Here is a 12895-nt window from a genome sequence, read left to right as displayed (position 1 = left end):
TTCTTTAGCGTTCATGGGAAAATAATTTAAAATCAGGATCTGTGAATATAATGAGAACCATCGGCGTCTGAGCTTTGAAACTCCAGTTACTCGTGTGCTCCTTTTTCAGGTTTCTAGGTAGCTGAAGATGTATTTATGTGGTCCTGTGTGTCTGCGCAGGTGTGTTTGAGTGTTTTACCTTGATCAAACTGTTTCTGGATGTTGTCCTGGTCCGTCTTGTTCCCGCTGACTCGATACAGACCTTCTGTCGTCAGACCTGCAGACACAAACATGAGACGCCTTCAGCTACAGCTCTGACAGATTTCATACATTTACAAAGCATTAACTACAAAAAAGTGCTGAATTTAAACAGATGGACCAACAGGAGCAGTGGAGTAGGTTTCATCGAATGTGGTTTTCTGTAACCACATGCTGAGATTTGTTTTGGATTAAGACTAAAAACTTTTATGCCATAAATTCCAGAAAACGCATTAAGTTTCTCAAAACTTTCTCTTTCCAGGTTTTAACAAACTGTGAAACTGTATTCTCTCTAAATCATGACTAATTTCGGCTCTTTCTCGTTAAATCCTCCCCTAGTTTCCTGTGCATGAGCAACCTGTGAGCGGATAATTAACAGATGTTTACACTCGAGATGTTTATGCTGCATTTGGGTCATCGGTTTACTTTAAGGAGAACTGGACCAGCTCACCTGCTGATCCATGCACAGCAGAGACAAGAAAGCAAACGTGAACGCATAAACAAACCTTGGGTTGCGTTATTGATTGAAAAGGACTGTAGTGTTGTCAGAGACCGACACATCGATACTGCAATCACTGAATATGTGAGGAAAGTATAGAGAAACTCTTGACAAAGCTCTAAATAACGAGCTTATAATGATCCATAGGAGGTAGAGCATATAGCAGAAAAAGAAGAGTGAAAGTGTATAGATGGAGAAAGCCATTGTCATTCAAATGAATCCACCTTTTAATGCATAGATCCTTTCACAGTCTCAGTATTAAAGTCAGACTTTCCATCTCGCGGATCTCTTTTGATAATTTCAAGCCATTTATCCGCCAGCGCATTTTATCAAGTTCAATTTGGGCTTATTGGTGTCTCTCGTTGTAGCTAATTTTCATTCTGTGGTTTATCTCGGTCACAGCTTATTTTTATTTAATATTTGCTTAAAGACCTTTGAAAACTATTTGTGTCTTGATATTTTCTGAACTGAATTTGTCTAAAACCATTTATGATTGAGCTTTAAATTTCTCTGTTTATGGTAAAGTGTCTGGACTCTGTAGCTTCTCAAAAAATGCTGTGAGTCAGGTAGGCGTAATAAGCTCTCTAAGCTGCATCCTACACCTTTTTCGGTCATTTCTGTAATCTGTTTTTGACATTGACTCATTATTTAGTGTCTGTTTATGTGCTCAGGTGCATATCTGTTTTCAGCTTTGAATGAGTGAATTAAATATCAATTTAATTCAATTATTTTTGGACGGTATTCCACGTGAACTAGCACACATGGAGATGGAAGCTGGTCCAAAACATTGGCACTGGTTTGCCTCAATAACACTGCAGCGTCTCCAGCATGTGCGGTCAGGTTTATTCATAATTCAACATGAAGAAGATGTGAAACAATAGCAAATCATCACTTATTTACAAGAAGAAATGTCAACCTGAGGCTGCCACCGCAGAAAACCAGATTCATACTTTTGAGATCATTAATATCCACAGAAAATCTTATGGTAACAGTTGTGAGGAGCAACAACTATTATAACAGATCAACACTGAATAAACCATTTGGTTTTTCTGCGTCTGAGCCTTCAGCTGGTCTGAGAGCTGCATTTGTTAGTGTCTCCAACCACAAGTATCACAGCCAGCTGGCACCTGACAGCTGATCTCAGACCAGCACATATGGAGACTGAGTGTCTTAATTAGGGCTGTAATGTGGCTGCAGGGATAAACACAACACACACACACACACACACGCACGCACACAATCTATACAGGTTGAAGTTCTGCTCTGTTGCTGCTGCAAGGTCATTCACACTGCAGTATACATGCCTGCCTCTGTGTGTGGGTGTGTGTGTGTGTGTGTGTGTGTGTGTGTGTGTGTGTGTGTGTGTGTGTGTGTGTGTGTGTGTGTGTGTGTGTGTGTGTGTGTGTGTGTGTGTGTGTGTGGTGTCCCTGCAGAGGCAGTTAAGCAGAGACAGTATTATGTAAATTCAGCTTTAATGGATTCAAGTAAATCGTGTCAAGTGTGAGCAAGTGTGGGAGAGAGTGTGTGTGTGTTCGCTGGTATCAGGGTGTTTATCGGAGCCTATTTGTGTCTTTGTGTGCATTTTTGAACATGTGTGTGTTGACTCAGGTGTGTGTGTGACAGAACACTGCAGCTCAGCTCTTAAGCGAACAGAAATCTCAGGAAAGGAGCGTTTCTGTGAAATGACCTCAGTCTAATCAGCAACCCACTCGACCCATTTTGTATATGTACGTGTGTGTGTGTGTGTGTGTGTGTGTGTGTGTGTGTGTGTGTGCGTGTGTGCGTGGTGCTGTGGTGTCTCACACAGTAAGAACATAAGCTGAGGAAACTGAGTGGGTGGAAAGCCTTGATATGTTCTGCTGCTGTACATTCAATCGGTTTCGTTGACTATATTTTCGAGGCTCGACTTGCAGACCAAAGCTGCGACCTCCAGTCTGGTGACACTCTGATATCAGGCAAATTACACGTTGGAGCAACAGCTTCTTCAAACATTCGAATCATTTAAAGCCTCCGAGTCATAGTCGTGTAACTTTTCTGAGGATTGTGGTTGTTCCTGATGTGTGTCTTCACACGTTCATTTGGCAAAGACACTTTCAGAAAACTGGCAAGAAAATGCAAATGTATGCGCTTTCCCATCTTCCCAAGTTTAGGCAGGTTATTGGGAGTTTGTTCATAGATACGTAGCAGGAGGCATTAATTCTATAGTCAGGTGCAACTGCTGATACGGACAAAATGAAATCACAATATAGAGCTGATATTACAGCTGTGTGCTCTTGGAAGAGTTCAGGTTACAGTCCTGTGTGCAAAAGCATGCTAAAATCCTCGCATAAATGACAGCGTGGCCTCTGCAGTGACAAGACCTCATTACTGCATGTCATCAGTTACCGGCTGAATTAATCTGTTTCCATTGTACTTAGTTGCATTTACCTTTTAATGACACACCAATTTTCCCCCAGGCTAGAAAACGTGTTTGCGATTTTACAAGATTAATTTGGATTACTGGTTTTACCACTCAGTTTTATGCACAAACTGAAAATGTGCATAAAATGAAATTGACAAAAACACATCTGCTGAGACATCAGCCACAAATAGAGCTTAAAATGGCTTAAACTGTATTTGAGTAGGACATTTTTTTTCTGTATTATTTACTATAAAGAATCAACTTTATTGACCCAGCTTGTGTGCACACACAAGGAAATTGACTCCAAGATAAACACAGAAATAGACATAACAGCTAAGAACAACACCATAAAAGCTGGACAAGTAAAAGGTAAAGAATACAGCAACAGTGACCAACATCATAAATAAAACATCTGAATGAGAGTCATGTGTTTCTGCAAGTTGTAAGCAATATAAATAGTGCAAAAAAATGAATAATGAATGGGTAGATATGTGGAGTATATGCATGTAAACATGCATACATACAGCAGAGTATGCTGGATTCATGTGTGCGTTTTCTTTATACGAAAAAAATCTTTGTAAATATTGAAAAAAAAAAAAAACGGAAAGAAAGTCCAAGCTATCAGAAATGTATATTTCTATCTGTTTGACCAAATTAAATTTCCACAGCTCAAAACTGTCCACTTACTGTACTCCTGCAATAGAAAGCGCACCAAGATAAGGACGTATGTTGTTCATTTTATTCTAAAAATATTTACTTGGCATAAGCTGATCTATAATATCAGCCAGTAACTATTATTAATCCTTTGAACTCTGAGCAAGTTGGGGCAATTTCTTCCAAAAATGAAAAGGCAATAAGCAAATTGATAAGAAATGCCCCACAAATGACAAGAAATTAAACAAATGAACATTTAGAAAATTGTTTTTAAAAAGCTAGGGAAAAACAATATTTCTAAATATCAGAATTACACATTTAATTCCATTTTAAGACACTTTTGTTTCTTTTTCTTTATTCCCTTAATTTTCAGGTAATTTACTTTAACTTTATTTTGTATTATTTTTTGGGTCATTTCTTCTTTCATTGCTCATTGCCTTCATTACGTTTTTAGAAGAAGTTTTTGCTCAGGTTTTAAACAAACCATTTGTGTGTATATGCACATTTAGTTTTCTCTATTTAACAATTTAATAGCATTTTCAGTGGTGTTGATTAAGAGTTTCCTTCATGCAGGCAGTTTATTTTTACTGTTCTTCCACCTGCCCTCACCTCTGACCTTAAATTGACCCGTACGGCGCCCCCTGACAAAATGTCACCGCCCTGTACATCTGCCTGTCCTTGTGAGGATATTTGATTCTCAACAGGATGTAACTATCAAAGTACACACATATACACACGCATGCATGTGCGCGCGCACACACACACACACACACACACACACACACACACACACACACACACACACACACACACACACACACACACACACACAGCAGACCTTAGGGGAAGGAAGCTAACAGTTCAGCTCATGTTTGCATGTTGGGATCTGATAAGACTCGTCCTGCTGTGATATGATCTAATATCCTGATGCGTGCACACACACACACACACACACACACACACACACACACACACACACATAAACACACACACAGAGTTAGTATATCACAGCTCCTCTCATCACTCTCTTTTTTATCTGTCTCATCTTGAAGCGGTTTCAGCATCTCTCCCTCTACCTGTCTCTCTATCTGCCTATTGGCCAGTTGCCACCGTTATTTTATTGCCGTGACAACCATCTGCTGTGGGAGGGGACAGGAAGCCAGTTCAATAAGCGAAAGTCAATCATCGGCTATTTTTAACTCTTATTTCACCGGGTGTGTTATTCTCTTTCATCCCTGTTTGAAAGTCAGCGCTGACACTGATAAATTATACATCAATTTTAAACTCTACCTGCACATAAAAGCCATATAAACCTCACAAAATGAATGATGGTTTAGACTAACAAACACTGTGATCGCAAATAAATTATGATTCTAAAATTTACGTTCCCGCGTGGTAAAATCAATAACATTTTCTGTCTGTAGCAAAGTTGATGCGTTAAATAATACAACAAAAAAGGAAAATAAATTACTCTGACAGTGCTCAACACACACACAGTGACTGTTACACCCTCAGGAAAAGATCCAAACACACACACACACACACGCACACACACACACACACACACACAGTATTTAAAGATGAACAATCCCTGCTGTTGTTTAATGATTCATTCGGAGAGAAATGTTTTCTGTCAACATTTGTGTTACAGTGTTTGGTGACCTTTGACCCGAGTTGTGGGACAATGACTCGTCACACTGAGGTGTTTACTCGTCTTTATAAATAGACGAACTGAGCACAAAATGTTAAACATGTTATTTCCATTAAGATAATGAGTTGCAGGTGCTGACATGACGGGCTCGACAGTGCTGAGATAATCAGATTAAAGATAAAGTAGCTGAACACGTAAACACCGTCTTTGTTGTGAACAGTTAGAAACAAATCGTCGACCTCCACGCAGGAACGGGAAACCATTTACAACAAGATCTAACAACGTTTTATTCACTGCAGCAAAGCTTAACATGCCATTGTATTTTGTCCTTGCTTAGTTAGTCTTTGATGTTTTGTGCTGTATTTTCCATTGTGACATTCGGGGCTGGGTATCAGAAATCAATGTGATACAAACAAATCCTGTAAACACACTAAAACCAACAATTAATGAATCCCACTAATACAAAGCCCATTATGTTATTTCTCTAAGCTGGAGAGCTCCACTGTTAAAAACACACTGTTACACTGAGTGACATGTGCCATGCAAACACTGTAGTTTACTGTGACTCAGTGCTACATACACTGTGCTGCTGCCACAAGTTCTCACAACAGCACCGACGTGGATTTATCAGCCGAAAATAGCTCTCTAACAAACGCACCGTTTCCTCCTTTTTGTCTGATGAAAACTACAGTGAGCTGCTGCTTCAGGTGATTACTTTATAAAAACAAAACTGTACATTTGTAAGGGGTTTTTAAAGAAGAGTAAAAGAAGAGCACTAAAGTTAGCACAAGTGCTAAAACTTTGTTTTTTTCATTTGTTTAAGAATTGTGATTTAACTTAATAGCTGCAAACATTTCCTCTTAATCGATAGGAAATCAGTTAAAATATATTTTTTTTACTGGGATCTGTTCATGCAACACGGAGCAGAGCATTATGGCACTGTAAACAGGAGGTTTGGACCTGGAAAAAGTATTTTGAAAGGGCGTTACATCACGACTTAAAAACCGGATACCCGCGCTTATTATCGTGACATTCAGTCTGTAAATTGTGCCGTCATTTGGGGGCAGGACTTACATACTGGATACCCTAATATGACGAGAGTATGCTGATATATACAGCTTCAGTTAAAGGAACCAGATTTGTAAGAGAAATAGTGCTCTGTTCTTTAAACAATCGTGTCTATGGACTTTCAAGTGCCTTTAATAGTCTGAACATAAACATTATCCTAAATGAAGTTTTAGAACTGGATCTAAATAAAGCAAAGAGTAATTAATTTTTATCTACCTGTGCATGTGGCAACAGTCTGATGTTTCTGTTTTTGTTACTCGTGTGTTAGTCTGTTTATCCTGAACTCACAGAAAAACACACACACACACAACCTAACCCGTGTTGGCGAAACCCGACAGTAAACAGGATCTGCTGGCTTCCACTTCGTATCAGCAGATCCCAGCCCGCATGTTCCAGTTTCATCATATCCAGGACATTAAGGTCTTATCCTGCGCTCATTATAAATGTGGTCTGACATGCTAACATGCACCGACTCCTGCGAGGAAGATGAATGTGCAGGTAAAAGTGCTCGTTTTTCCCAAGAGGAGACCGAGCGCAGCCTTTCCCACAATCCTTGGCCTGAGAAATGAGCTGAGCTTTCTGGTCTGGAAGTCATTCTGCTGCCGATACTCTCCTCCAGAGAGTGTGAGTGTGTGTGCGTGCATGTGTGTGTGTGCATGTGTGTTACAGAGACTGCAGGTTTATGTGTATGGAACTAATGACCTAAGGTGAGCACTTTCTTTGTTTTTTACCACACACACACACACACACACACACACACACACACACACACACACACACACACACACTGAGTTGTGGTCTGGTGGAGTCATCAGTTTCTCTGCTGGTGTGTTAATTTAATGACCGGCCCTCCACACAACCACGGGTCAATATAAATCAATACAAAGGCTGCAATGAGAGTGAGTGTGTGTGTGCAAGTATGATTTAATATCTGGGCACCTTGGGTAACAAGATCCATACCCCCGCACACACACACACACACACACACACACACACACACACACCGATTCTCAGCAGACAACAGGCCCACAGCTGCGGTCTGCTTCCAGACTGAGGTCTTTACAGCGGGGAGGTCAACATGGCTAAATCACAATTTCATCAACTGTTTGTGTCTCTGCAGTCGTCTCAATGTACAAACCGAACAAAAAATCTACAATAAAACGTGACGAGCAGAGCTGCAGAGTTGCAGCATCTCAAACGCTGCGACGTTTTAGACCAGGAGTGGAAATATCAAGCAACCCCTCAGGACATCAGAGACAAGGCTGGAAGATCAACTGAAAGGGAAACTCCCCTGAGTGTACGCGTCAAGATCAGTTTACTAGTCGGGAGGAGTACTACAGAGTACTACTCAGCATGTAAAAACAGTTGTATGATGTCTCCTGCGTCTCTGGAGGAGTGTCAAATCTGAGTCGAGTCTTCTGGGTTATTCTGGCTCTCAAAATTAGAGCAGAGCCGGTGATAAAAGCTGAGTTTTATTTTTTATCTTTTATTAAAATAGCGCTTCTTATTCTTAATAGACTTTATGGAAGTGCAATATTAAAACCACTTAAATGATGCAGAAACATGACATCATATCACCTGGCTTCAGTTTGACCAAAACCACCAAGTAAGTGTGGTGTAGTTAGGTTTTTACTTCTGGAGATTGACTTCATATTTTAAAAATCTTAAAAGTAATACTCAATTATAAAGATTATCTTGCTGAACAAAAGTATCATACACTTTTTTAGCCACAGTGCTTATTTCCCACCATAATCCAAAATCCAATGGCAAAATCACACTCTTTACAGTGTGAAATAAAGGCTTTGTATTGAGGAAAATCTAACACTGGTATTGGACCAAACTTGGCATCAAAGTGAGGTATTAAAATTAGTATTGTGAGAGAAAAAGTGGGATTTCTGCAGGTTTACTATACATGCTTTACTATAAACGCAGCTGAAGGGAAATAATATAAATATTTGGTTAAAAAGAAAATACTAAAGTCATTACAATATTGCATAAACTTCTAATAAAATGAGTAAATGGAAGAATTAAGAAATAAATCAAACCTTATTTTATGCACAACCCTGTTTTCCACCTTGTAAACACAAGAATATGAAAAAAAACATATGCTTTCACGTGCGTGACGGTCTGATGTCACCTTTCATTTACATCTAATGACGTGCACACACAGTCTGTAATAATGTCAGATAGCTGTTTACGGCTCGTGTTGTAAAGAACAAACAAAACAAAACTTTCAATAATTGCTGCTGTGAAGAAGACCCAAATATAAAACAGACAAAACTACCAACAACTAAACAACACACACTGACCTGTGCTGTTGTGATCTGTGTGTGTGTGTGTGTGTGTGTGTGTGTGTGTGTGTGTGTGTGTTGACAGTAGGACAGATGTCCAGCTTTCAGGAAGAGACAGGAGCAGCCGACAACGCACCCACACAGTCACACACACTAATTTCTAATGTAACAGAGACAGATGGGGCAGTATTATAAATAGAGCCGTCAAGCTGCAGCTACCTAGCTACTGCTCTATTTACACACACACACGCACAGACACACACACACACACACACACACACACACACAGACACACACACAGGTTCACTTTCTGTTTTGTCCTTTTTTCCATTTCAGCATTTTCTCTTGATTATTTCTCCGTACCTGCAGCAGAATGTGATGAATGATAATGAGGCCAAATAAATTATATTTCAGCATAAACACAAACTCACATCTGCGAGAAATTATACCAACTAGTGTCAAAACAATGCTTTGAGTGCAGTTGCAGAGTTACTATAGTTGGCACTATTTACTTTGTCTGTTCAAATGAGACAGTTTGAATGTTATCAGCATATCAGGAGATGGAAGGCGTTTTAGTATACCGTGTTTTGGAAAGAAAAAAGTTGGAAATAATCACACTACCTTTGCTTATTGTGTACTTTATCTGCTCATTGGTAAATAAATTACACTCAAAATTTGAGCTGGCGAGAGTTGGTAAACATAACTGCACAAAAGTGTACAGAAAGAGCCATTACATTTAACTGATGGTGAAAGGCGACCAGATGGTGTTGGGACGAGGAGAAAAAGTGATAGCGAAAAGACACGAAGTGATCTAAGAAGCGCTGGATTATTTACAAAATCATCATACATGCATTACTGAGATGATATCAATATTTCATTTACAAATAGCAAGACCCCAAATCTCTGAATAAGGAAGCCCGAAAACACCTCAGACACCTCTGGAAAGACGGCTGAAAATATTTCTGCGACAGCTTTAATTTTGGTATTAAAACAAACATTTGAACATTTAACCCTTTGAAACCTGAGCAATTGACTTAATTTATTTCAAAAACATTGGAAGAAGACAATGAGCAAGTTATCGAGAAATGACCAAAAAATTCACAATAAAATGACAAAATGTTACAAGAAAATGACCCGTAAAGTAGCACTGAAAAAAATAACAACAACAAAAACAAAAATGAAGTGAAAAACTTATAAAAAATAATAACAAATGTAGGTTTCTGGACATATTTCCCTGTTGTTGTTTTTTTATTATTATAATTTTCTATTAATGTTCCCTCTTTCTCCCCCGTCTATTTTCCTTTCACATTTTTCCAATTTCTTGCTTGTTGCCTTTGCTCATGTTTTTAAAAAAATCAACCCAATCTGCTCTGGTTTTGAAGGTTTTAATGCTTGTGGAAGAGATGAAACTGAGGGTTAATGTAACAGTAAAACATGGTGCAGTTTTCCTTGTAAGTTTGGTGTGATGACGAGGAGAGCAACAAAAACCTCAGATTTACTACAAGCACAAAAATCTACTACAGTGGTGGGCTGGGACATTTCAACAAAGCCAGCATTAATGAGTCACTTCTTCGCTGTCAAATTCTGTTATAAACCAAACACACACGCTGCACTTTTCACTGACTTGTTTGTGCACACAGACACACTCTGCAAGCATTTATTTTTGGTAAGGCTAAGTGATGACAAGAGGGGGGAGAGAGAGAAGAGATAATGATGAGATGGAGAGGGTGGAAGGAGGGTGAGGAGGAGAGAGGAGTCAGAGAGGATAACAGCAGAAAGATGAAGAGGAAGGGGAGGAGAAAGTAACAGATGAAAAGAGGAAGGTTAAAAAGAAAGAATGAAAGATTAAAAGGGAGACAACGAAGAGGAGAGGCAGGACAAAGAGAGTCAGCACCTCGTGTTGAACAACATGGCCGACTAAACGCCCTCCTGAGACCTTCATCAAAGTCTCTGCATCATCAGAAACACACATAACTACCACAGCTGAGTGTGTGTGTGTGTGTGTGTGTGTGTGTGTGTGTGTGTGTTGAGCCTGCAGCAAGGTGCTCTGTGAGGTCAGTGGCTCTCAGAAGGGCGACAGACTGACATGTCTGTCACAGCAGGACTTCAAAAATCCCCTCAACACTTTTCCATCTGCAGCAGCTGTCCAGCTGTTAAAAAGACTATTACACTGTAATTTTATTTTATTTTTTTCAATTCTCAGCCTCTTTAATGGTAATTCTGACTGTTTATAAAGCGCTATTTTTCTCACAGTCTCATTTAGACCTGGAAGTCGTCCACGATTGTGCCTAAAAAGCTGACAATCACATTTCTTAAATTCATCCAATTATGGATGTTTCTGTGGTTATGTAAAACCCAATTCGCAACGCAGTTAAAAACGATGCCAGCTGTAGCCACAAGCCATACACACTGTTTATTTCGAACCGTTTAAAACGTGAAACAAGCACATGTATTTCAATGTGATAACAAATACTCATCAGAGAACCTGTAAATGAGCAGAAACTGCAGTCACGCTGCGGCAAAAAAAGAAGCTAAAAATAAAGACAGCAGACAGAATCTCACCTGCTGCTGAACCCATTTGGACCAAACTTTTGGAGAAACGCTCATTCAAAGCATTCAGAATGACACTGATCTGCAAGAACTGCAGTCACAGCTGAAAATAAGGTGACATTTCACTCCTGACTGGCGCAGACGGAGATGACAATACCAGTGAGCCGGGACATTCTTACTGCTGTCTTGTTAACAGTGAGAAACTGAGGAGCGCGGGGTTAAAGGCTGTCAGTTTATTTCAATATTTCAATTTCAGCCGAAAGTAAAAAAAGAAAATAAGGATTAATTTGGGTGCAGATCCACCTGTCCAAAAACTTTCTGACTTTCTCAAAACAGACTCAACTAACTGGACGGATCATGTCAAAAGATTCAAAATGCACCAGTTAAATAAACTCACATTGAATAAGTTTTACTGGGGTTTACGTGTCAAAAAAGCTCCCTAGACTTTATCTTACAGCATTACAGCTTCAATTTGGCAAACGCAGACGAAGAAGATGGCGATAAAGAATAAAAACAAGTGGAAGAAAGAGAGGAAGAAGGAGAAGGGCAATGATAAGAAGAATAAAAAGAGGAACAAAAATAAGGACAAGGGGAAAATATGAAGAACAAGAACAATGAGAAGAAGGAAAAGAACTACAAGAACAACAGGAAGAACGAGAAGGACAAAGACAAGAAGAAGAACAAGAACACGGAGACCAAGAACGAGGAAAAGAAGAAGATGAAAAAAAAGAACAAAATGAAGAGGAAGTAGAAGCTCTTTATGAATTCCCAAGAGGAAATTAATTTTTTTTTGTCCATACTTTGTCAACGTGGTAACTTAAACCAGCGACCCTCCAGTTCCCAACAGGCCGAGCAACTTCAACCTCCAAAGCACGTGATTTCAAACTAAACTGGTCGCTCTGTGTGGTTCAAAATGACGCACCGGGAGTCATATCTGCATTTTGGTGAAATAAAATACTTACACCTTTTTAATTTGAAATATTCTACCAAAGAAAAATGTTGAATTTCCTTGTTCAAAATTCTGGATTAAGAGTCTCGATAAATTTAAATAAATACATTTAATAAATAATAAATACATTTATAATAAAGCCTTGTTAAATATTTGTCCTTGATAGCGTTCTCAAAAATATCGAGTTATGACTATGTATCAAGTGTGAATAATCTTCTGTACAAACTTCTGGTTCAATAACCAGAGCTCACTGAAACCTTGCTTAGCCTTGGATAGATAAATAATAATTACTGTAACACTAAACTTTATATCATGTTCATGTATCTGTTATTTGTTTTAGACTGACTGCAGGGAAAAAGCTCTGTACACAATGAAATACTAAAGGTTGTCTGCAAAGCGATGTTTGCAAGGTTTTCAAACTGATGTAACGTTTTGACCTACGAGATCTTCGTCATGAAATTCAAAATACTGTACGTAATTGTCATGCAGACTATTACTTCAGCTGCAAGAAGCTCTAACAAAAACACGTTTGTGGTTATTCATTTCACTGGGGAGGAGACAGAAACCTATCATCCAAAAATAACAAAAACTATTT

The 12895-nt window shown here is 39.0% G+C and overlaps 1 protein-coding gene across 2 annotated transcripts in view; it reads right to left on the bottom strand.

Annotated features, from left to right (window-relative positions):
* Window positions 1-12895, bottom strand: part of arhgap5 (Rho GTPase activating protein 5) — a 66865-nt gene that overhangs the window by 17517 nt on the left and 36453 nt on the right. For both annotated transcript variants that reach the window (XM_088087334.1, XM_088087335.1), the window contains exon 4: window positions 179-256. In XM_088087334.1, coding sequence (XP_087943460.1) covers window positions 179-256 — 78 coding nt within the window. The remainder of the gene's footprint in view (window positions 1-178; window positions 257-12895) is intronic.

This window comes from Plectropomus leopardus, chromosome 14 (genome assembly GCF_026936395.1).
Source record: "Plectropomus leopardus strain MGB_pleo_1.0 chromosome 14, ASM2693639v1, whole genome shotgun sequence".
Lineage (NCBI taxonomy): Eukaryota > Metazoa > Chordata > Actinopteri > Perciformes > Serranidae > Plectropomus > Plectropomus leopardus.
The sequence above is the reverse complement of the archived record's forward strand: the minus strand, read 5'-3'. Positions and strand labels throughout refer to the sequence as shown.